This window comes from Mirounga leonina, unplaced genomic scaffold (genome assembly GCF_011800145.1).
Source record: "Mirounga leonina isolate KUSES-001 unplaced genomic scaffold, KU_Mleo_1.0 Mir_152, whole genome shotgun sequence".
In the NCBI taxonomy this organism is placed as follows: Eukaryota; Metazoa; Chordata; class Mammalia; order Carnivora; family Phocidae; genus Mirounga; species Mirounga leonina.
The window spans coordinates 19,226,567-19,251,063 of record NW_023270380.1 but is presented as its reverse complement, the minus strand read 5'-3'; the positions used below and the strand labels follow the sequence as shown (position 1 = coordinate 19,251,063).

The 24,497-nt window shown below is 59.9% G+C and overlaps 1 protein-coding gene across 1 annotated transcript in view; it reads left to right on the top strand.

The window, feature by feature from the left end:
• Positions 1 to 7,704, top strand: part of SUSD4 (sushi domain containing 4) — an 82,921-nt gene extending 75,217 nt beyond the window's left edge. Inside the window, exons 6-9 of the mRNA XM_035008636.1 lie at positions 2,641 to 2,832; positions 3,940 to 4,084; positions 6,401 to 6,777; positions 7,519 to 7,704. Coding sequence (XP_034864527.1) covers positions 2,641 to 2,832; positions 3,940 to 4,084; positions 6,401 to 6,777; positions 7,519 to 7,547 — 743 coding nt within the window. The 3' untranslated portion in view covers positions 7,548 to 7,704. The remainder of the gene's footprint in view (positions 1 to 2,640; positions 2,833 to 3,939; positions 4,085 to 6,400; positions 6,778 to 7,518) is intronic.
• The last annotated feature ends 16,793 nt before the right edge of the window (positions 7,705 to 24,497 follow it).

Genomic DNA, 24,497 nt, shown 5'->3' with positions numbered 1-24,497 from the left:
AGTTCACTAGGTTATAATTAATGCTTCCGTCGTCCGTCCTGGCTTCTGACAGGACACAGGGTGGGGGTTCCCTTGCCACAAAACTGATGGTCGTTCAGGCACGGTCATCAGACACTGCAAGGTGTGAAGGTAGGTGTTTCCTCTCGGCAGCACGTGCATCTGCACCAGGTGGCGGCTGCCAGCCTCGGGACTGAAGCCTCTGCAGGGAGGGGTGTTCATGTGGCCTCGGGGCAGACGTGGCTGTGACACGTATCAGACTGCATACGTGGGGTGGGGGGTCCTGGCTGCATCAGGGCCTGGAGGTGCCCAGCTGGGCTGCTCCCAATCCTTACAGGCACCCAAGGAGTTAGGAATCGTTCCCTCATTACACGGATGGCGAAGCTAAAACCCCAAGAACTCAAACACACCGCCCAGCATGCTAGAGCTCATCAGCTCAGAGCTGCGATTTGCACGTAAATCTGGGGACGTCTGCAGCCCGTGCCCCTTTGTGCCCCACTGCCTCGGTTTCCCTGCTGGATGGTTCATCAGTCCAGCCTCGTCGTTCTGTAGCACGTCGTGGGACCCTGAGCCTCGGAGTTAATGCAGTGACACGGATGGTCCTTTGTCCTTGAGGCCAAGGCCAGGGAGTGCTGCCGAGACCATGGCTCTCTGGGCCTTGGAAACATTCTGGTAGTTTTGGACCCGAGTGGCTCCAGGACTTGCTCAGAGTGCCTGCTGGGAGAGAGTCCCACGGCCCCATGTGCCCTTGACCACAGAAAGGGCCTCCCCCGGGCGCAGCGTTGTGGGGGCTCTGGGCTGTGGAGGGGCTACCTGGGCAGAGGTCACGGCCAGGCTGGCCTCACCACAGATGTGGACGCTCCCCACCGGGCCTATCCCTCTGGGGCACAGGGGATCGTGCAGCCGGGAAGGCGCTTCCCAGAGCCCCACCAGCTCCTTACCTGCCACACTTCTGCCGGCATCCCCAGACTGGCTGGCGCCTCACCCTCTCCCTCCTCCTCACCGGCCACCTCGCTCACCCACCAGGGACGCTTCAGGGCATCCTGGAGGTGGTGTGTCTGACCAGAGCCCCAGTGTGTGGAACCGGCCGTGCACTGGGGATGGGACCCCTTGGGTGGCTCTGGGAAGGCGGTGACCACCCCTCAGCCTCGAAGTCGGGGCTCTGTTCCTGACCCTGCCTGCTTGCACCTGACGCCACATTCATGAGGCACACTGGGCCTGCGACCTCAGGCCCCAGCTGCGACCGGCACTGCCCGGCAGGCCGCCTCTCCCAGGCCCCTGATCAGCTGGCTCCCCGCCTCCCCCAGTCTAGATGGAGCCTGCAGGCTGGGCAGGCAGGGAAGTCGGGCCCTGGGGCATCCCAGGTGGTATCGGAGTCTCCCCGGGCTCCGGCCCCTGCAGGACACACCTGCCCGGTCCCAGCTTAGCAGCAGGGCTGCTGCATGCTGCCGCCACTTCTCCACCAGCACATAAGCAGTCCCTGTGCAGGCATCCCTCTGGCTCCTGGGGCCTGGCTGTCCCTGGCTGCCCACTTCCATGATGTCAGAACAGCCCCCAGACTCTCCTGTTTCATAGGCGAGGGCACTGAGGTTCACCGGTGAGAAGCAGCTTGTTGGGGGTCGCTCGGTTGGCCCGGCGTTGGGCCAGAGCTCAGACCGGGGACGTGAGCTTCTGCTTCCCCATCTCTGCAAAGAGCCCACAAGACCTCACTGCCTGTTCTCTGCGGGGTTGGAAGAGGGTCTGTAGGGGCCTCTCACCCCACACCTCCAGATGGCTCTGTGCGCGGGGGTCCAACTGCTAGTGGGCCCCAGGGCCTCCCTGCGCAAGCGGCCTGCATGTGGGGGCTCCCACTGGCCGGGCAGGGGGCTTCCGCAGGTGTGGATGTGAAGCAGGCCGTGGTAGTCTGTGCTTTGTCTCCTGGGGACGTTTAAGCAGATTGGCCGTTTTGAGTCCTGAGGGGAAACTGAAAACGTTTTCCTTCCCCTAAAATCGAAGACTAGAAGAGTCAGAAAAACCATAAATCGTGGAGGGTAGAATAGGCTTCCATTGTACGGGGAAGAACATCAAGGCCGGGAGAGGCTACGTGACCCACGGGAGGTCACACATGCGCGGGGGCCGAACCGAGCCCCAATCCAGGCTCCTCCCGCGCGATGCCTGCTCCCCCATCAGCAGCCTGCCCGGGGTCCACACGCAGCCGGCAGGATTGGGTCAAGCCCCCGCAGGGCACATGGGGATCGGGATGAGGACACCCAGGATGCAGACAGCCCCAGATGGCTGCCATAGCGCACAAACAGGCGTGGGCCGGCAGGCCCCGTAGTAAGGGCTTCATCCACGAATAGCCTAACGGTACTGACCTGGTGGTCGGGCAGAGAACGGCGCGTGCCATTAACACGGTCGCTTAACACTCTTCGTGAAACGGGCACACTCCCTACCGCGTGAGACCAACCTCTGCTTTACCAAGCGGTCGACAGCGCTGGGTGGCGGCCGCGGGGGCTCGGCATGTTCAGTGGGCTCCCGGTGACCCCGCGGGGACAGGTCGCGGGTCTGGTGGTGCACATGCAGACGCCCCTTCCCGCCGGACCTGTGTCCTGATGGCCCGACGGCGGGCACGTGGTGCTGACGCAGCTCTCCCCGCCGCCTCAGTGTGTCCGCTGCCTCCGACCGTGAGTCACGGTGACTTCGTGTGCCACCCGCGGCCTTGTGAGCGCTACAACCACGGGACCGTGGTGGAGTTTTACTGCGACCCCGGCTACAGCCTCACCAGTGATTACAAGTACATCACATGCCAGTACGGGGAGTGGTTTCCCTCCTACCAAGTCTACTGCATCCAGTCAGGTGAGCGTGCACGGCCCGGGCCACGCCACACACGGTGGCCGCCGGCCGTGTTCCACCCCCACCACCACCACACAAGGGTCAGGGACACGGCGCAGAGACTCATCTTTGTGAGTTCCCATCCCTGGGGAAGGAGGGTCCGCTCTGTCTGCCCCCAGCCTTGTCCCGCCCACAGACAGGGACCTCAGCCCACGCGTGTGGCCCAAACCCAGCCATTCTCTTGTGTGTGAGGACACATGTCAGAACCCAGAGGGTGTCCTCACACAGAACACCTGTTCTCATGTAGGAAGGCCCAGGCCACTTGCAAACGTCCGTGCCTCTCAGTTCATAACAAGTGACTAGCAGACCAGCCTTACCGCTGACCTAAGGAGCCCGGGTGGTGAGCACGGGGCGCAGACCAGGGCACCAGCACCCAGCCACCCTCTGTCTCCCGCATGCCCAGCCCTGCCCGCTCGCCCCGGCCTTTCCTGCCAGAGTACTGACAATCACTAAAGACGTAGTCCCCGGCCCCCGTATGCGGGGGCAGCACCTGGTGACCCGGGGCCTCTGGAGGCCGACGAACGGCAACGGGAGCCAGAACAGGATGCCTGTGGAGGTGGCAGCAGGAAGGGAGGACGGCGGGGGGCAGACGGCGGCCTGGGCCCCAGGGATGGGAACCGTTCTGGAAGGCTCACTGTCGGCTGCCCCTGCCGTAGGTGTGCTGACGGCTAGAGGCGGTGGGGAGGCTCGCCCCTCTACTCCTCTGTCCCTCTCTTCTACTCAGCCCACAAGCCCAGGACCCCCTCCCCCTGGCCTGCCGCCCCCCGGCCCAGGTGTGCTGCAAACACAGCTTCCCCGGGGAGACGGACCCCCATTCGGGCCCCCATTCCCCCTGCCAGAGAAGCAGGAGTGCTCCCGGCTGGGCACTGGGCTCTCAGCCCCGTGGGGAGCATGCTCCTGTGGGTGGCTTGCAGAGGCCATGCTGCGGGCGGAGCGCAGGGGGTGGGGTCCGGATGCGGCGAGCCCCCAGACGCACGCGATAAGCATGCTGTTTCCCAGATCACCCACAAATGGACACAGGGCCATCCCAGTCTGGAAGCCTCACACGCCGCTCTGTTCTCTCCCTGGCAGAGCAAACGTGGCCCAGCAGCCACGAGACCCTCCTGACCACATGGAAGATCGTGGCGTTCACGGCGACCAGCGTGTTGCTGGTGCTGGTGCTCGTCATCCTGGCCAGGATGTTCCAGACCAAGTTCAAGGCCCACTTTCCCCCCAGGTGAGTGCTGGGGTTCAGCACCTCTGAAGGTGGGTGGTGAGAGCAGAGGGTCAAAGGTCAGGCTCCTGGGGTGCGGTGGGGCGTCTGGGGTCAGAGCGCGGGCTGGACGGGGCTCCCCACCCTCTCCCCCACCTCCACGTGAGCCCCAGGCGCCGTGGGGTGTGGAGAAGGGGCACGCAGAGTCGGGGTTGCTGCCAGGCAGGACCCCCAGGACCCCTTTCCCATCATGCGCACACGGCCCACGGCCCACAGGGAGGGTAAGAAATTCACGGAATTAGGAGATGCGGCGAAGGTGTGTGACACAACAGAGGTTCAAGAACGGTGTGCCTGTAAGTCTCTGGAAGAAGATGGGGTTCTGGAGGAGGCGTGGGGTAGGGGACAGGACCCACTCGCCCCCCCCGCCTGTGCGCAGAGGCTCGGGCCGATGCTTCCGTCCTCCCCTCGGTCATCACGGAAGAGGAGCTTGTCCGGAAGCAGGTAGGCCAGCTCCTCGGCGACAACAGCCATCACCGCGGCTGCTGGCGGCCACGTTCCCAGGAGGAGGTGTTGCTGGGAGAGCCGGGTGACGAGCATGCGGCCATCTGAGGCAGAGGGCAGGGCGCTGGCCAGCCTCCCCAACGCCAGCCGCCTTTAGCCACCTTGCTCCACGGAGTCCTGAGCGTCCTCGGGCCCCTGTGCTGGCCTCCCCTCGGGGACCTTACGCTTCCAGAAAAGACATTTGTCTGCCCACGGGGACAGCCCACCCCAGAGCTGTGTGTGCCCCCCTGCAAAGGGGGTGCTGATGGTGGAGGAGGAGGCTCCTGGAAAATCCCGCGTCCCTCACAGTCCCGGCCGGGTGAGGAGGGAGGGACGGCACCTGCCCGCCTCCGCCCTGGACCTCACGCCCCGCTCTGGCCTTCTGCTGCTGAGCCGCTGAGCCATGCACCTGCCCGGCCACAGGGGTCCCGACCCCGCAGGTGCCCCCTCTCCCGGCCCAGCCTGTGAAGTGCCACAGCCAAGCCCCTGCAGAGATGCCGGGAGCTTCTGTCTTGCTGTCTCTGTCCTCAACAGCACAGCTTAGTAACCACAGCCTGTGTTCCATCATGAGCAATTACAGCGTCTAAAAAGGCCCAGGGGTCACAGAGGGGGGCTCACCCACACGTCGTGGTTTATGGCACATGGGGGTGCTTGGAAACGGCCAAAGCAGCCAAAAAGCCACTCAGCTGTCCAGATAGAAGACTGCGTTGTTTGGGGCAAGCCCAGGATGGACTCTTCCTCGGGCCGCACGCGTGTGGACCCTGGAGAACCACGCAATGAGCGCACATGGGGGCTGAGCACTGTGGGGGTGCCGTGGACAGGGCGAGGCCCGGGAGGAAGGGGGCTGGCTTGTCCAGGGCACCCGAACGAGAGCGAGCAGCCTCTTGAAGGTTCACGGCGAGCTCGTCCTTCATCCCTGCCCTGCCTCCCGGGGAGTGGGCCTTGCTCCTCGCTCTCTGGAATGCGCCCCAAACGTCCGCAGACTTGGGCCTGGCGCTGCCCTCCCCCAACGCTGCGTCCCGGCATGGCATTTCCTTGGGCTTTGGAGCCCTGCTGCCACCATGAGGGTCTGCCCGCCGGCCGGGCTGTCTTCTGTCCCGGACGGTTTACTTGGGGCTGCGTCACTCAGCCCCGGGGGCCCTCAGAGGAGCCAGTCCACTGGCCGCTCGCAGCCACTGGGGCCCCGAGGGGGTCAGGAGCAGAGAGGTGGTCAGACAGGGCCTGCAGGGTGATGGGGCGTGCAGGGGCGAGGCCAGCAGCCGGTGCCGCATCGGGGACCCCCCACACGGACCTCGGCCCCTTCCAGTGGCCCCACATGGCTCAGGTTCAGGTGGCTGCTGGGTTGGGGGGTGGAGCGGGGCCCATGTAACGGGTCAGGTGGTGAGACACGGCTTGGAACTTTCCTTTCTTCCCGTTTTCTACCTTGACTAAAACTCCGAGAACGAAGTGGCATAGGCAGCACAGGGTCCCCCTTCCCTGGTGGCACGTGGGGTCCTGGGTTCCTGTTGGTCTGAGGTGTCTTCCATTCCCAGCAGGCTCCGCAAGGGGCCCTGTGGGGGCCCAGTGGACGGAGGCCAGAGACGGGGAGAAGGAAGCCCGAGGGGGCCGCGGGGGCCCAAGACAGAGGAGGACGCTGCGGGCGGAGCGCAGTGCGGGCAGAGCGCCATGGGCCGCAGGGGGCCCGGGAAGGAGGCTGGTCCTCCCGCAGGCTCCTCAGCTGTCAGGGGCACACGGTCACTGGTGGCCTCGGTCCGCAGGGACCTGCTGTCTGATCTGTGGGTGCTGCTTTCCTTCGCACAGGGGGCCTCCGCAGAGCTCCTGCAGTGACCCGGACTTCGTGGTGGTGGACGGCGTGCCTGTCATGCTTCCGTCCTACGACGAGGCTGTGAGCGGAGGCATGAGGGCGTCAGGCCCCGGGTACCTGGCCTCTGTGGGCCAGGGCTGCCGCTTGCCCGTGGATGACCAGAGCCCCCCAGCGTACCCCGGCTCAAGGGACACAGACACAGGCCCGGGGGGGTCAGAACCCTGTGATGGTGGCTCAGGCTCTTCTGAGCTGCTCCAGAGTCTGTATTCGCCTTCCGTGTGCCCGGGGGGCACGCGCCCCGACAGCACTGACATGGGGGCCCGCACGGCGGGAGAGGCGGCATCCACCAGCCCGGGCATCGACATCGCAGACGGTGAGTGTTTGCCCCACACCTGGCCTCTTCTGCGGCCTGAACCACCGCTTGTCGCTCTCCCTGAGTATAAGGCCTCAAATGAGGCCGTCAGGTCCCCCTCGATGAGCCCGTAGCTGAGACTTCAGGAGGCACACGCCGGCTGTGGAGGCCCGCGTTTGGTTTTGTCGTGTCCATGGGAACCAGGATGCTTCCTTCCCCGTCCCTGCTTTAGACGGGGCCCTGGAAGCACTCAGAGACAGGGTCACCGTGCACATGATCAGGCGACGGGTGCACACGGTATAGGGTGGCCCTGGAGAAGCCGTGTGCACGTGGGCGCTCCCAGCAGGCGTGAAGTAACAGGCATGCGTGCCTGGCAATCGCAGCTCACGGTAGAGAGACCAGGGTGTCTCCCCAGGGAGGCTCACAGAGCCCCGTGCACATGGGAGCGCCAGTCCAGGCCGTGGCCATAGCTGCCCAGAGCCTGGCCTCCTTCCCGCACGCCCACTGCCGCCGTGTCCCTGAATCCTGCCCTTCTGGCTTGACCTCTAAGGGCACATGGTTAAAGTCTTAACGTTTTATTTTTCATGAGCTGGTGGAAGGTTTTTCAACAAAGAGACAGCATACAGAGGAGTAGTTTCCGTGATTATTAACGGATATGTGGAACTTAACAGTTTCTTCTGACACCAGGAATTACAGATGTTTTAATAAAGCTTTTAACCGCCGGTCCTTGCGGCAGACTAGTAACCGTCTCTCCTTTCACAGAGATCCCGCTAATGGAAGGAGATCCGTGACCAGCAAAGCCGCGAAAATTCTCCTGCCCCTGCGGGGACGGGAACCGTGCGCCTCAGAGGGAAGCCCCAGAGGGACCGGCCGTGGGGGCGTGGGGGGTTTCTAGCTTACCTACATGGGGACCGTGACTCGCATCATCCATCCCAGGCTCGACGCTGCGGCGGGCACTCGCGGGGAGCAGGGACGAGGGGGCCTGGGCGGTCCCGGTGAAGGGGTCTGGCGCGTCCCTGCTGCAGAGCGGGGCGGCTCCACACACGTCCTGCTGAGCCCCCCACCCCACAGCTTGTGCTGTGGGCACTGCCTGCCACCTCTGCAAGCATGTTCCCCACCGATTCACCCCGTGTCGGCTCCACGGGACACGGCCGCCGTGTGGAAGGCTCCCGGGTGCGTGGGGGCCATCTCCTTGATCCGGACACAGTACTCGATTCGAGAGAGAAGAAAGGAAGGACACGGGCAGACTCTGCTTCCTGGAAGTTCGTCCACAAGTGCAGTTGATGAGCTCTGAGCCATCCTTTGGACAAACGTGGTTTTCTGTCTCATGGGCTGGTGCATGGATCGTGCTCCGGGTAAGTCTCGTGTCTCGTGAGTTTGCGGATGGCTGGATGTGCTCAGACGTGTCTCCTGGCGGACAGAGTTACAAGGTAACGTTCTGTTTGGCGTTTTAAGGTGTCCCTTGACCATGTGTCTCGAGAGTCGCGAGTCCCCTCCCATCACCCGTTACGATATTGCCCCTGCTCCCAGAATGCAGCCATACGTTTATTTTCCAAAACAGAAATTGTTTCTGTCAACGTGCTCTTCTACAAATAAACTATGAGGCTGGATTTTTTTTCTTTCTGTTTTGTCTGCCAAGTGCACGCCCAGACGGCTCTCTGGCTCTCCCCTCCAGCCGCTCCTGCCGTGAGGGCCTCCCCGGGCCCACTGGGTGCTGTTCCTAAGAAAATGAGTGACAGAAACGTTCCCCGAATCCTAAAACGTCTCTTTCAAATACATGCTGATCTGTGGATTTGATTTCTTTCCTCCTCTGGGCTTTAGGCAAATATAAACAAAACTCTGATCCATAAAATTGCTACATCCATGCAGCGCGGGAGCTGGGAGCTTGGTCAAATCCTGTTTTATCCTGGCACAGATTAAAAATTAAAAACAACATGGCAGTTTGAAGCATGGCTTTAATAGTGGAGTCGGGCGGGCAGAGGAGAGGTCGTGACCCCCGCGACTGGGGGCTGACGGCGGCGTCTGCGACATGCCCACCGAGCTGGCCCGGGCCCGAGAGCGGGGGGCGGTGAGGAGCAGCGTTTAGTCACGAGAACTTCGGCACAACTTTGCCTCACAAGCCGCACACAAGGAGCTAGTTTTCACGAGTGTTTGTGCTTAAATGCCACCCGGTCCACCAGGAGGCAGAGCGTTGGCGGCAGGGGGATCCAGGGTCCACCATGGGCTGCCTCCTCTAGGCAGTGGCCCAGGACCAGGCCTGCGCAGGCCTCCCTCCGGGCCCCTGAGTGCACGGCAGGTCTTCCGGGGAAGTGGGCGTTCCTGGCCCACCTCCTTCCGGGAAGTGTTCTCCTCCCAAACTAGAGAGCGCCCCTCCCCCTGAGCCGAGCCCAGGGATGCCGCCCCAGCCGGGCACCCGGAGACGGAAGCGCAGGTGCCACACACGTCCAGGCGTCTGCGGCAACAGTGTGGGAAACGTAGTGACCGGTTAGAAGATGCCTGCTCCTCGGCCTCAGAGTCTAACGCAATCACCTGGACCCCCTTTAGCTTCTGGCCCCAATCCCGCCCACAAGTGCTGCTTGCCGTGTCATTTCATCCTGGGGAGGTTGTGTGGCAGGAGAGAATGCTCGTGACCTCCCCAGCACGTCCTGGTCCTGGTCTTGGCTTCGTGTGAAAGTTCTGGAAGGCCCTCTGACTCGGATGCACGCTTGCGTCCCCCGGCGGGGGAGAGCGCCATCCTGGCTCTGTGCTTCTGCCCTGGGGGAGGGAGGCACCTGCAGCTGAGCCTGAGCACAGACCCCGGGCTGCCCCTGAGGAGTCCGGGAACTGGAGGGGAGTTCTCTGTTGCAAGCCCAGCAGACGTCACAGGACAAACTCACACCTCACTGCTGTGAGGCTTGTGTTAACTGCAGTTTGATTTGCTGGCGCGGGGTCTTCAGAGCCTTCCCCACCCCCCACCCCCCTGCACCCGTCCCAGCGGCTGCGCGAGACCCCCTCCTACTCCCTGGCTACACCGCGGTGCCCAGGACAGCAGGGAGTCAGGTGCAGAGGCTCGCGGGCCTCGGCCTGCCGGGTCCAGATGCCCCTTGCACTCCCGGGCCGCTGCCCTCTGCATCCCGGTGTCCCCGCAGGGGCAACTGAGCATCACGCAGCCACCCCCCCCCCGCCCCACCCCGGCTTCCAGTCCTGTCTCTGCCACTAACGGGCCGTGTGTCTGGACGAGGGGTTGCCTCCTGGGGCTTCCGTCTCCTGATGAGGAAGTGAGAGATGGCTCCCCTCAGCCTTCATCACTGGCCTGTGGTGAGAAGGACAGCTAATGCCGGGCACGCACCCCGCGCCCAACAGGCATTGACGGATGGTGGCCGTTCTCCCCTGGTTGCCGAGTGTGGATTAAGCTGTCACGCGGGTCATTTCCAGGCACTTTTCACCTACCTGGGTCGCTGCGGCCCCCAAGCATGCCTGCAGGCGCACCGTGCTGGGGGCGGCCCCCAGCAGATGGGCAGAAAGGTGGGACGCCCCTTCCCCTGGGCCCTCCCCCAGGAGCCCCTGCTTGGCTTCCGTATGCTGAGCTTTCCATGCAGGGGGAAGTGTCTGATCCTCTGAATGCTCTGGAAGCTTCTGCTCAGGGAAGGCAGCACAATCTCGGGAATGTCCCCAAGGACTCTGAAGAACCCAGATCACCTTCACAGGCAGCCCTGTAAATTAACACTAACCTGCTTCCCTAATTTTATAATCTGTCTTGGATTGAAGGCATAAAAGCTAACGCCCATGCATTTCCAAGGTGATGGCCAAACCCACAGTAAAGATGCCTGGTCTACTAGCAGGCAGAGCAGGGCCTGGGAGAGAGCCATCGCTTGTCAGGGAGGGCGGGTCCTGAGCACAATGGTCTTGAAATCATAAAGCTCGACGAAGAGTGTGTGCTGCCCACACGGCCATGGCAGGCAGCCTGCTGTCCCCACGCTGGGCTAGGACTCGGTTCCTGGGTACCTGGGATGCACATCTCTGAGTGGCCAGAGTTGTGGCCCTGCCACCTGCCCTGCTTAGAGGTGCATCAGTGCATCCAGAGCCCACGGGAATGCTGGTCCCTGGCCCTCTGAGGCCGCTGGACACAGAAACCCCAACACCGGGGGTACAGGATGGAGCCTGAGGAATGGCTGTGTGCCAGGCCCTGTCTCAGCTCTCTGGGCCGGTGGAGGTGGGCTGGTAAATGGGCAGGTGCAGACCGGGAGCTGGAACGCATGGGACACCCACCCAGGTGCTCAGGGAGGCTGCCAAGTGGGGGCCACCCCAGGGGGGTCCCCAGGGGTGGAGGAGCAGGTGTGTGGCAGAGGGGCAGGAGAGCTGATCTGAGCTAGAGGCCCAGACGCTAGAAGGAGAAGAGCAGGTGAGGGGAGGGAGGACGGGCAGCAGAGGTGGGACTGGAAGGAAAGCCGGGCTGGCTGGGAGACTGGGTGTCCCTGGAGGACAGTGGTTCTCTAGGGATTCGAACCCACCAAAGGCTTGAAGCAGGGAAGCACGCCCGGGTCTGAGCCATCTGCGAGGCCCCTCAGCTTGTGGAACCAGGCCCAGGAGTCAGTTTCTGGCTGCCCCTGGGCCCCTGCCTCTGTCCCCACCAGCGCCTCCTCCCCGGGAAATGCGGGCTCAGTCAGGGGGGTGTCTACACCGAGAAACTCTGCAGCCACCTCCATCGGGGAGAGTGGGGATGAGCAGTCTGCAGGAGCAGACTCTGGGGAACGCCTTCCCCTCCACCAGCCCCCGAAATTTGTTAACTTCCGATCTTATGGTGATTTTGATCAACCACCACTTGGGTATCTGAGGGCTGGAAACCACCTGCTTAGTCATTGAGCCAAACGCCTGTGTGACCCAGCATGGAGTTCCCACGTCCACAGGCCACACGCTTGCCCTCTCCACGCTGGTCAAGCGCTCCCTCTCACGGTTCCTGGGGACCCCTGACGTGGGCGGAGCAATGTCGGCCTCGGGCTCCTAGGAGCCCAGCTCGGGGTCTGGCTGGTGCTGGGCTGGGCATGTCCCGGCTGGGCTCTCCGCCTGGTCCCTTACGGAAGCCACGCCAGGCAAGACTGCGGCGTTCAGCCTCACGTCCTTCACTAAGGTGAAGCTGTGAACAGCCCCGGCCTCTGTTTCTTGTCTGGCTTCAACACCATGACGACACGGGCCGTGGAGCAGTGCCTGGCGCTGAGTAAACACCCACAGCTGCATCTGTCTCCTCTGTACTCTGAGGCAGCAGTGTCCCTGCCGCTCACTCTTCCCGCCTTTACTAGACACAGGAATCCTCTGCGGCTGGGTGAGGCCTTCCCTCAGCCCCTGCTCTGCTGGGGTGTCAAGTCCGGGCCTTGGCTGTTCCCCTGGGGCATCCGCAGCCCCTGCTCCTGCCCCACCTGGGAGCCTCTGTGGCAGTTACCACCATGAGAGCTGCCGGCACTCCAGACGAGGCTTCCTGGGGAAACTTGGGCCATGTGACCAGCCCCTCTCAACCCTGAACTTACTGAAATCTGGTGTCCTAACGAGAAAGGGATTTTGTAAAAGCCTCGTTGAGGGCTCGGCAGGGAGGCATTATTACAGTTGACCCTCGAATCAAGGGTGCCTCTAGCCCGGTGGCTTCCAGCCGGGGAGGTCTTGCACCCTCGGGGGATACTCGGCTGGTGACAGTGGGGGTGGGGCATTACCGGCATCCAGGGGCGGAGGTCGGGATGCTGCCAACACCCTGCATGCACAGGACAGCCCCCAACAAGGATTCACCCCAAATGCCAACAGTGCCAAGGTGAGAAACCGTGGTTTAGGAGACAGTCATGCCCTCAACTGACACAGGTGAGGTTTGACTCAGTCACTCTTGCTCTGAATCAGGGCCCTGGGCCCTCCCACCGTCTGCAGAGGCCTCTGGAGCCTCCCTCAGAATTACATCTCCAAATGCATAACACAAAAATCAGTGAATTACATGGAAACACAATTATCAAAGCATTTTTAAAACTAACATACAACACAATTATTTTTTTTTCCTTGATCAGCACACTAAAGAACAAAGTAGAACAGCAGGTCTGATCACGACAATAAATGCAATGCAGCTAGTGTGTGTGAACAGTACCTGCCCCCACCCCGGGGGAGCAGACCCACGAGGGCCGGAGCAGGTGGGCACGGGCATGTGCATGGATGTGGAGGATCTGGGGCGGCCGCTGGGAGATGCCCCTGGAAGCCGCGCAGTGCAAGGACACAGACGCAGCTCTGGGTAGGGGCTGCCAGGGACTGGCTCAGCCACGCAGCCTCTGCTCGGATGCCCCCCTCGGGTGCCACAGCTCAGATGCCCTCCCATGCCCCCCCCCCTCAGCAGCCCCCCACTCAGATGCCCCCCCTGGATGCCCGCGCTCTGCCGCCCCTGCTCGGATGACCCCCTCAGATGCCCCCGCTCGGCAGCCTCTGCTCAGATGCCCACCCCCCGGATGCCCGCGCTCTGCCACCCCTGCTCGGCAGCCTCCTGCTCGGATGACCCCCTCAGATGCCCCGTGCCCCCGGCAGCACCCCGCTCCTGCTCAGATGCCACGTCACCAGAACCAAGCAGAGAAGCCAAAAGAAACACGTTTTCGAACTATCGATGGTAAAACAAATTGAGATCAACGGTGCTTACAGAAAATACAGAATTATCTTCGTATTCTTTCTACAGAAAATGATGAGAGAAAATCATTGTCCTAGAAGGAGAGAAAAGAACATAAGGCCACAGCATGTAGGGTAGGAGTATGATGGACGATTGGCAGCAGATAATCAATAATCATAATTTACAGACTATTTTGTTACTTCTTTCTCAAGTGTGTTATTTTTGTGATGTCTGTGTGGCCGGCTTATTGTAATCTATAACTTGTTGCGGTTTCTTATTCTAAGTAAGTACTCATTTTTGTACCCCAGGTTCAATTGTGCATCTTTCTCCTAACAAGGGCCCCACGACGGCGGGCCTGCCATCCGCTGCGGTGTGCAGGTGGCCTGGATGACCCCCACATCCCTCCCAGCTCTGTGGTAGAATCAGCCTACCTAGCGCCCAAGGTAGAGACGCAGCTGCGGTAACGCGGGGACAGTCGGACGACAATGAGACCCTGGGTTCTCACCGCCCTGCGCATGGACCCCGGCAGTGCTCCCCACCACCCGGGGGCACGTAGGAACTATTCCATGCATCTACATAATAAAGGCTAAAAAAAAAAAAAGAAAAGAAAAAGGGCTATTAAACCAAAATACCTTGAAACTAAGCATTTTTCCATAGCCTGAGCTGTCTCTCCAGCCTTTGCTGAGCTTGTCCCACCTCCCTCCAGCCTGGAGCCCTTCGGCCCGGTGATGTCACCGCGCGCAGTCAGGCGGAGCTCCTACCCGGTGACGTCACCCCGCGCTCAGGTGGAGCTCCCACCTGGTGACATCAGTGCACGCAGTCAGGCAGAGCTCCCACCCAGTGATATCAGCGTGCACAGTCAGGCCGAGCTCCTACCCTGTGACGTCACCCCGCGCTCAGGTGCAGTTCCTCGCCCTCGCTCAGTCACGTGTTGCTGCCATTCCCGTGGTTTTTCTATTTACTAGACAAACGTCATCATGCGGTGAAGCCAGGAGACCCAGTTTCTGGATCTCTGTCACTAAATGTAGGACTATGAGCCGATGTCCTTCCCTCTCTGCCTGCAGCTCCCAAACTGGCCAGGTGAGTGGTTGATAAGACTGGGTATCCCTGGCGGACGCAGCCCTGCTTTTAGAATTTCCAACTTCTGGGGGCTCCTGGGCGGTGTAGTGGTTAAGCCTTGGACTCTTTTTCTCTTTTTTAAAAGATTTTATTTATTTATTTGAGAGAGCGCACCAGCAGGAGGGGCAGAGGCAGAGGGAGAAGCAGGCTCCCTGCAGAGCAGGGAACCTGATGTGAGACTGGATCCCAGGACCCGAAGAGCAGACTCCTGATGACTGAGCCCCCCAGGTGTCCGTAAGCACTGGACTCTTGGTCTCAGCTCAGGTCATGATCTCGGGGTCGTGGGAGCCCTTTGGGAGGCAGCTGGAGCCTCATGCCCTGGAAGTCTCTGGGGGCCAGTCCCACCTGCTCCTGGGCTGACCGCTTCCTCTCGAGCCCCCCACGAGGACATGCATCTTCAGGTCAGCCTGCCACGCAAGGGGGATGCAGGGCCCATTCTGCCTGCAGTGGGTGCTCGTGCCCCAGGCTTAGCATGGTGCTGGTGCAGGGGCTCCTCCCAGGGCCACCCAGACCCCAGGCAGAGATGCAGGATGTGCTCTCTTCCAGAACGTTCTGCTGACACTGCCCCATTAGCGTCCTCCAGGTTCATCCACGTGGCAGAATTTCCTTCTTTTTCAAGCCAGATACTCTCCCCTTGCATGTTTGCACCAGAGAGCTCGAGACCCCGCATTCCGTTCTTCCGAGGGTATGCCAAGGTGGACAGCTGGATTGTATGATGACAGTGGGTTCCATCCTACAAGGAACCGTCTGTTTAATTCGGGGGCTGCAGCACCTTAGCACAGACCCGGAACCAGCCCTGTCCTGACGCTGAATACCCTCAAGCCTCGCAGGGTGCACTGGCCAGGTCCCCCGGGCCGCACAGGCACCTGGACTCGCAACGGCCCAGCTGGAAGGCGCCGTCCGGCCCCGGCTCTCCATGGGCCTTCCCTGCTGGCCTGTGCACGACAGAAGCTTCCTCAGCTGGAAGCAAGGTCTTGTTTGCAGGTGGTGTGGGGACATGAAGCCAAGCAGCAGGAGTGGGGTCTTGGGAAGAACACAGCAGAGGGGAGATGGAGCAGAGGGACGGTCTGTTCTTGAGATGTCCCCTGCCGGGAGCTCAGGCCCACCCTCTGCAACGCCAGGAGCACCTGCCCGGGAACCCCTAGCACCGGACAGACGAGCAACACGGCTCAGTGGTTCCTGCTGCCCCAGGTCCAGAGCAGCCCCAGGGCTACGGCCCCCGGCGTGAGTGCAGGCAGGTTCAGGGGGCGCCGGATGACACCGCGAGGCAGGATGCTGACAAGCACGCCTGTGTGAAGCTGATGGCCTCATGAAAGCCAGGTCCTTCCTCTCGCACAGGGATCTGGCCTTGGGACAGCGCTAACCCTGTGTCCGTCGAAGTCGCAGCACCAGCCCCCGCCGGCACTTACCGTAGGCCCAGCGCGGGGCTGTGCGGACATCAGCTCATTTAAATGACCTGCGAAGGCATCTGTGAGCACCCTGATTTACGGACGACGAAGCAGAGGCAGAGGCAGGATCAGGCGTGTGCCCAAGGTCACCTCGCTGCCCCACAGCCAAGCAGGGCTCAAGGCAGCTCCGAGGATGCCCCTCGCAGACACCTGCCCTGATGCACACGTGCGGCGAATGCTGAGCTGCCCCAGGCCAGCAGCAGCCAGAGACAGGGACGTGAAGGACTTCTGGTCTCTGGCGTCAGGCCGGCCGCTGGGTTCGGGTTGAGGCCCTGCCCCCACGGGCAGTGTGACCTTCAGCAGGTGTACCACTTTCACCTGTAAGATGCAGCTGTGAACCCACTGTCGTCCCCGGGAGCCAAGCCGGAAAGTGGCCTGGGCACCTGCCAAGAGGAGGGCGGGACCACGCACGGTGGGTGCTCCCCAGCAGCAGGCAGGCGGGAGCTACGGACGTGTGCAATGTCATTTATTCATCACGGATGAATCTTGAAGACGTGCTCAGGGGAAGGAGCCTGCAGCGTATGACTCCACTTAAACTGGCAGGTGGTGGAGAAGTTGGGACCCCGGCTGCCTCGGGCTGGGGGCTGGGGGCTGGGGTCCGCTGAGGACTGGCAAGAGGGAACGTTCCGGCAAGGCAGCAGTGCTAGTCTCTAGCCTCATGGGGTTCGGCTTGTGCAGCTTGTTCCCCTTTTTCAAAACTCATTAAATTTGACTTGAGCCTTTCCTTGGAAGTACTTTTTTCTTTTTTTTTTTAAAGATTTTATTTATTTTTCGACAGAGAGAGAAACAGTGAGAGAGAGAGCACAAGCAGGGGGAGTGGGAGAGGGAGAAGCAGGCTTCCCACGGAGCAGGGAGCCCAATGTGGGGCTCGATTCCAGGACCCTGGGACCATGACCTGAACCAAAGGCAGACTCTTAACGATTGAGCCACCCAGGCGCCCCTCCTTGAAGTACGTTTACCCCAAAAGAAAAACCTGTAAAAAAAAAAAGTTGACCTCTAGTTAATGTTGCACGCTGAATTTAGGGGGAACCATACAGATGTGGTGTTCAAACCCCATGCTGACGAGGCCCCTGGGATGCAGCCTGTCCACCCTGCTCAGTGTGGGGCACCTTCGTCTCCTGTGTCCCAGTCTGTGCATCTGCCCTTGTGCCTGAGGCTCCCTCCTCCAGCCTAGAATAGCGCCCAGAGTTCAGCCACCACAGTGACAGGGCCTCGAACAGCGCCAGGCCCACCTGGCCGGGGGGGAACTGCAGAGGGAGGAAACCGGCGGGACCTGAGCCCTGAGCCCCACTCAGTAAGGAGGATGTGGGGCTCCCCCCAACACACGGCGAGCTCCTTGCCGCCAGCCCCGGCCCAGTCTGCTGTTCAGCACCCCACCCCGAGTCGGGCACAGAGGCCTCTGTGAGGAGGCGTCTGGCCAGTTCTCCACGCGCGGGACCCATCCACTTACATGTGTGGTCGTCAGGACGCTGAGCCCGTGGGGCACGCTCAGAGAGAGGTTTACCGCAAGGAGCTGGCTCACGCAGTCATGGGACCCGCAGAACCCCTGTCCCTGTTCAAGTCCAAAGGCTGGCAGCCACTGTGGGACCAGCAAGAACTGCATCTCCGCACAAAGGCCATCAGGCAGGAGGCCTCCCTCGTTCAGGAGATGGTCAGCCTTGTGTGCTACTCGGGCCTCAACAGATTGGACAAGGCCATCCTCTGGGGAGTACAGCCTACGGATTCCTGTGTTAATCCCACCCAGGAATGCCAGGAACAACGTGGGCCCCCGTGGCCCAGTCACACTGACACATAAGACTCCCCATCACACATGCCCAGAGCCGGTCACTGACGGCCCCTCCCTTCTAACGGGGTGTCTGGCAAGTCTGGCATTGCCCCTAGCCCAGCCGGGGCGGACACACAGATGTCTGTTCCCGAGGACGGCAGATACCGCCGTTCACAGACTTTCTCACCTCGGCCGCACCCCCCTGCCCCCCGGGGCTGAGCCAGGAAGGCCAGTCTGGAGGGACTGGCTGCGGCCCCTGGCCGGGACACGTCCCTTTCTCCCACCAGCAGGTGCCCAGCACGAGGCGGCAGAGCTTTGATGAGAGGCAGCCTCTCCGGTCTCACTGACGGCACGGGCAAGGCCTGCCATCAGGGCCTGACTCACTCAAGAACAGGATGGAGAAGGCTGAGCTCCTTGGCAGCCTGTTGGGGGCCACACAACTCCTCTGCTCAGGGCTGGGGCGGGGGGAAGGGGCTCCATCCCCACTGCTGCCCCACCGGCCTGGGCAGGGAAGCCGGGAAGGCGGCAGCGGCTGGTGAATTTCCCCTGCCCCGCATGAGTGGAAGCCCTCTGGCCAACCTCTCTCTGCCCCACGCCCTGCAGCCCCCCAGCATGGGTCCTGGCCAGGGCCCAGCAGCCCAACAGCGCGTCTCCAGAGACGTGGGACTTCTGAGGCAGAGTCTAAACGAGTGGCTTTCCACCAGAGCAGGCGCGACAATCAGCGGTTGGCTGCTCGGACTGCCGGGCTCCATTCCCTGCGGTTCTGGTTGTGAAAGTCTGGCCAAGGCCCGAGAACCTGCCTTCCTAACGAGGGGGTCTAACCGGTCAGCGCTTCCCTGGACTTGGAGGGGAGTCCCCTGTTGGGTGGCAATTAACAAATGCGCCAGCCGTGGGGGTGCTTGAAGAAGACCATTGTTTCTGGCAGTTCCGGAGGCCGGGAGTCTGAGGTCAGGGTGTCCACATGGCCAGGTTCTGGGGAGAGCCTTCCCTCTGTGGCACACAGCCACTTTCTTGCTGCCCTGTCATGTGGCAGAGAGAGCTGTTGTCTGTTCATATGAGGTCACCATAAAGGTCCCATCATGGAGGGCCTCGTCCGCGAGACCTCTTCCAACCTGATTAGACCACCAGCCAAATACCATCGCCCTGGGAGTTAGGGATTCGCCACGTGGATTTTAGGGGCACACATTCAGTCCATAACACCCGCCCCCCAATCTTGCCTCTCTTCCTCCCCAGCACCCACAGCACAGACTGCATTCCTGTCTGCCAGGGGACCGGACATGCAGGTGAGCACTGGGGGGACCTGGGGGGCCCTGATGGAGTCCAGAAACACGACTTGTGCGGACATGATCTCGCCAAGTAAACGTTCGGTCCAATCGAGCTTTGGACGCTCCAGGCTCTTCTTCCTTCTCTCAGGACCCAGGGGTTTCCAATCCTGGACGTTCCAGGCCAATGGGGACAAGCGGGTCACCCGAAAACCTCCTTCTTTAACCTGTACTTCGCGACAATGAGTGAGATTGGGCTCTTTTCGTGTGTTTACTGGACCCTTGGGTCGCCTCTGCCATGGTTTTCTTACTATTATTTATCTTTGAAAAATACAGTTAATTCACGGACACTCTCTATTCCTCTCTATTCACCTAATGGAAATACACGGCCTAATCAACTGTTCGCTCTTTGACTTTGCTTATGGATTTTTCGTGTCATACAGAATGTCTAATTTTTATAAGTCAACATATTTTTACCCTTTCTTTGATGGCTTACGAGGTTCCTTCCTCAGCTAGGACAAGTTCCCTCACCCAAGCTTTTACAAATATGCCCCCAAATCCTATCCTCAGACCTTCATGTTTTATTTTTATGCCAACACTCAACTCACATAGAATTTGTTTTTATATATGCTTGGGGCATATATCTGTTTCTCTTGAAGTTGGAAAAACAGTTGTGTGGGTACGATTTCAGTAAACCACCTCTCCCTCTGGCTGGAGGTGCCACCATCACGGTCTAGCTCCCTCTGTCCATCTGCATCTCTTTCTGGACTCCCTCGTCCATGTCCCACCCACCACTCTGGTGCTGACCCCAGGCCGTCCAGGCACTGAGAACACGAGTCTGCGTCATATCGTTTACTGAAGCTGGTCCTCTCTCATTCCCACTTTTCTTCACGAATATTCTCTGAACTTTTGAACCCTGAAATTATTTTATCCATATTAAATTTAAAATTACTTTATCTAGCTCTTGAAAGTAGGATTTTTAGGGGCACCTTGGTGGCTTAGTCGGTGAGCGTCTAACTCTTGACTTCAGCTCAGGTGGTGATCTCCGGGTCCTGGAATCAAGTGCTGCGTCTGGCTCTGCGCTCAGTTCATAGTCTGCTTGAAGATTCTCTCTCCCTCTCTCTCTCTCAAATAAATAATCTTTTTTAAAAAGTAGCATTTTAATTATAATTGCCCTAAATTTATATATTAGTTTAAGGGCTGGCATGTGTCTGATACTCTTTCCGCACAGAAACCCGTCTTGTACATCTCCAGCTGTGGAGGTTCGGTTTTATGTCCTTTGCTTCAATTCTATCATTTGAAGCAATAGCATACCTTTCTTAGCCTTAGAAAGTGTATAGTTTTGTTGCTCTTATGAATGGGATCAAAACTCTGTATTGCTCTACCTTTCTAAATTCTACTAGTTGTAATAAAACCTAATAGATTGTCTAGGTATGCCTCCAGTCGTCTGCAAATGAAGATATCTTCTGTCCTTTTCCTATATTTATTGCTCTGGGTTCAGTCTCCCATCCCACAGAATCAGTTAGAACCTCCAGCACTGTGTTGAGCCCTTGTGGCAAGAGCACCCGGATTGTGTTCTTGAATTAACAGAACGACTCCCGCATTTTTCCATTTAGTAAAATGTTTGATCTGGGGTTTCAGTAAAGAGTTTTTATTACATTTAAGTAGTTTCTCTCCATACTCAACAGCTTCTTAGTGGAAAAAAAGAATATGTACCTGTCAGATTCATGATAGAAGTACCAAATATCTATGAAATTGGGTCCATAATTTGGGCATAAATCATATTTCCATTTTCCCTGCAACAGTATGAAACTCCTAATGTTTTCGTGGTTAGAAAATTTAAAACAGCAGAAAACCATGCTTTGGAAACCCCACTCCCGCCATCTGCCAACAGGGTGTTCCCCTTGCCCCCGGGTCTGCAGCCCGGGGACCGTCCACACGCTGCACTCAGTCCAGGGAGCAGCGGCTGGAGGTGAAGGGGCGTGGAGGGGAGCGAGAGGACAAGCGTGGGAGAGGCCGGCGTCCAGGCGGGCTGGTGGGTTCGAGGCAGCGGCCGTGGCCAGGCACATGGCAGACATGGGACAAAGCTGGTGTCTCTGCCACACCTGCCACCCACAACCGTTGTGTCCGTAAATGAGTTACTCCAAGGAGGACTGTGGAAGCAGGTCCAAATCTCGCCTTCAGCAACGGTCCGCTGCCAGGAGGCCTGACCTTGAGTTCCCAGAGCGAGGAGACCTGTGTCCCCTCCTCCTGAGGCCCCAGTGCTGGGCCTTCGTGTCCACAGCCAGACCTGCCACGTGGGGGAGGAGGAGCTCGGCCCGGTCTGCAGGGACACACGGCCAGCACTCGGGGACAGCTCAGGGATGCACAGCAAACATTCAGCCTGGGGGCTTCTGACTCTACGGCAGGTCGGGGGCTCCTGCCCAACCCCCCCCCCCAGCTCCTTGCTTGGCTGCTGCCGATCCTTGGTCCCCTGCTGGCGGGGCCGCCTGAGTCTTAACTGTCCCACTGGTTACCCACTCCCCCAGGGAAGGAGGTGACAGGGGCGTGCGCAGCGCATATCCACCCCATGCAGACTCTGAGGAGGGGCCCCTCCACCCCCTGCCCCTCCTCGGCAAGCTCTCCCTGGTCTGAGGTAGCAGGACGACTCCTCCAACGGTCCTCAGGGTCAGGGCACGCAGTTGTGCCACGGCCGCGGGGGGACAATGGTGGGGGCAGTGAGCCCGGACAGCGCCCATGTGAGGGGCCATGGGGGCCCGGGAGGCGCTGTCCCGCCCAGCAAGGCAGGGTTTCTGCAAGCCAGCGCCCCCCCGCCGTGGAGGGCTCTCGGTACACAGGCCACCCAGGAAGATTGTCTACGTGGCTTCCTCTTCAGACCCAGCAGGTGGGACAGGGTCAGGTATATATACACAATACGCTAATTTATGTTTCTCCACACATAGATGTAGATCTGCGTCTCACAGACTTAAATATTCTCCAAGAACATCTTCAAAGCCTGCATGTGCCCCAGGATGTCAACGCACCCGAATTTCCTTAGCCAGTGTCACTCAGCTCCTCCCATTCTCTGAGAATTACAAACGCTGGGCAGTGGACCCATCCACACATCAATATTATTACAAAGAAATGTTTAAGCACGAACAAAAAATTCTAAGCACTAAAACTAGTGTCAGAAAAGACTAAGAATTTAGTTCCCTGGAGGGTCTGGGGGAGGGGCTCTTGGGCCGTGTCTGGGCTCAGTAAGGACGAAACGCCCCATGCTCTCACGCAGGCCCAGGCCCAGGAGAGGAGCAACGGGGCAGCGTTCCCATACCCTGTCCCAGCCCAGGTTGGTGTTCTGCACCCCCAGCTGCACAGCAGCTCACCACTGGCTTCCCAGGCCCGTCGGCCAACACGGGGGGCCCGCTACACTGGAATTGTTAGTTTTTCGGGTTTTGTTTTTTCATTTTTGCCAGGTGATGGGCAGGCTTTGGGGGAGCTCGGCTGGTAGGACTACCAGCACCATCGTCCTCGTGGCACTGAGCCACTCAAGGAAGAGGGCAGAGCACTGGGCAGGTGGACAGCCAGCAACACCATCAGCAGCGGTAAAGTCGGGTGTGAGTGGGAGCCTCGGAACAGCGTGCGCTTGGGCGTAACCACGCCTGCCCAGGCTGGGGGGAAGAGAGGCCAAACTCCCTGCACTCTGGGTCCTGGTGATGTGAGCCTCACCCAGGAGAAAAACAGGAGCCGAATGCGCCGACCAGGTAAGTCAGTCCATCTCCATGGGGAGGAGACCGGGTAGCATGAGAGGCTGTGGATACAAGGGGTCTCCTCCTTGAAGCAAACGTCAGGATGGGGAAGAGACACCTGCCTCCCAGCAGGATGCCGTGGCATCACACTGGTTTGGGTGGGAGATCCCTGATCGCTGGTGAAGCTGGTACAGTTTCATGAGTTCATTGCCCGCTGACGCTTTTTCTCCCTGGAACAGAACATCTTTGCCCATCTTTCGGTGGTGTTTCTGTCTCTAGCTTAGGGGTCTGTGGGCATGACTGACATCCTGAATACCAAGCTTTTGTCAGCAGTGCACACTACCAACGCATTATTACCGCCTTCGAGTGCTGTTTTCACTTATTTATGATGAAGTAGAAGCATATGAAAACTAAAGGGTTTTTTTGGTCTTAAATGTAGTCAAATCCTGGGGTGCTGGGTGGCTCAGTCATTAAGCGTCTGCCTTCGGCTCAGGTCATGATCCCAGGGTCCTGGGATCGAGCCCCGCATCAGGCTCCCTGCTCCGCGGCAAACCTGCTTCTCCCTCTCCCACTCCCCCTTCTTGTGTTCCCTCTCTTGCTGTGTCTCTGTCAAATAAATAAAATCTTAAAAAAAAATGTAGTCAAATACTTCATCAGTTCTTCTCTTTAAGGTGCATGGTTTTCATACCTCATTTAAGAAACCCTTTGCTTCCTTTTATGGGCCAGGAATAGCAAGAGTTTGGGGATGTGCATGAACTAAGCTGCTTTGACCACATCCTGAGGGTGGAAGCGAAGGTCTGCATGGCCAGCCTGGTGGAGAGCGGTGTGGATGGGAGGCAGAGGGGCTGGCCTTCCCCCGCTGAGCTAGTCCTGAGCAGCACAGAGATCCCCAGGGCAGCGGGGCCCCTCTGGCCACAGCAACCAACAGGCCGGGACAGCCCCCTACCCTTGGGCAGCCAGGGGCCTCCCAAGACAGAAAGCCTAAGGGTCACAAGGTGCACGGGGAGGACCACCCATGGTGGGTCTGGACATGCGGGAGGCAGCTCTTTGTTCAGGATGGCCCCTCTCCTCTGAGGACTCGGTTTATCCCCCCGACGCTGAGCATTGTCCTTCCCCTGAGAGGTCTGGGGAGGGGAGAGGCTGAGACGTGACAGGCCGTGTGTCCCTCCGGGCAAGCAGGGGCCCGAGGGGTGCGGGGAGGGCTTGTGAGTCCACAGCCATGAGCTGAGGTGGCTGCAAGGATGGGGAGCAACAGGGAAGATGGTGCTGGACTGACGTCTGGAGGGTTGTTTCCTCCAAATCTGCTCCCACATCCCCAGAGGCACCTCTGTCAAAACCACTGGCGGCATCTTGTCCTGAAGGTCCCTGGTGGCAGGGCCTCCTAGGCTGTGTCTGCACCTCCCCGTGTCCACGCCGGGGGCGCCCCCTCAGCAGCCCCACTGACCCACATGCAGGTAATGGTTGTCCTGCCCAGTGGGGACCGGCCACCCTCCGGGACAGGCCTGCAGCCTGCTATAGTCCCTCCCGGCAGCCCTCCTCCCCAGCCACCCTTCCGCGGTGACGTCCATTCTGCGTGGGCTTGGCTGCAGTTAGCAGATGGTTGGCGCCGTCATGTCCCCGGGTGCCCGATGGCGGCGGGTGGCTTCCCCAGAGCCCTGTGCCCTCCTGGGGAAGCCATTCTAGCTAATACACATTGGGGGACGCGACCACCCTGGGAATTACCGCGAGTTTCCCGAAGGCTAAGTGAATGGGAATTCCCCTAGAATAACGTGTGGGAATCAGGAACCCAGTTAAGGTGGTAAAGGCACATCGCTGTCACCT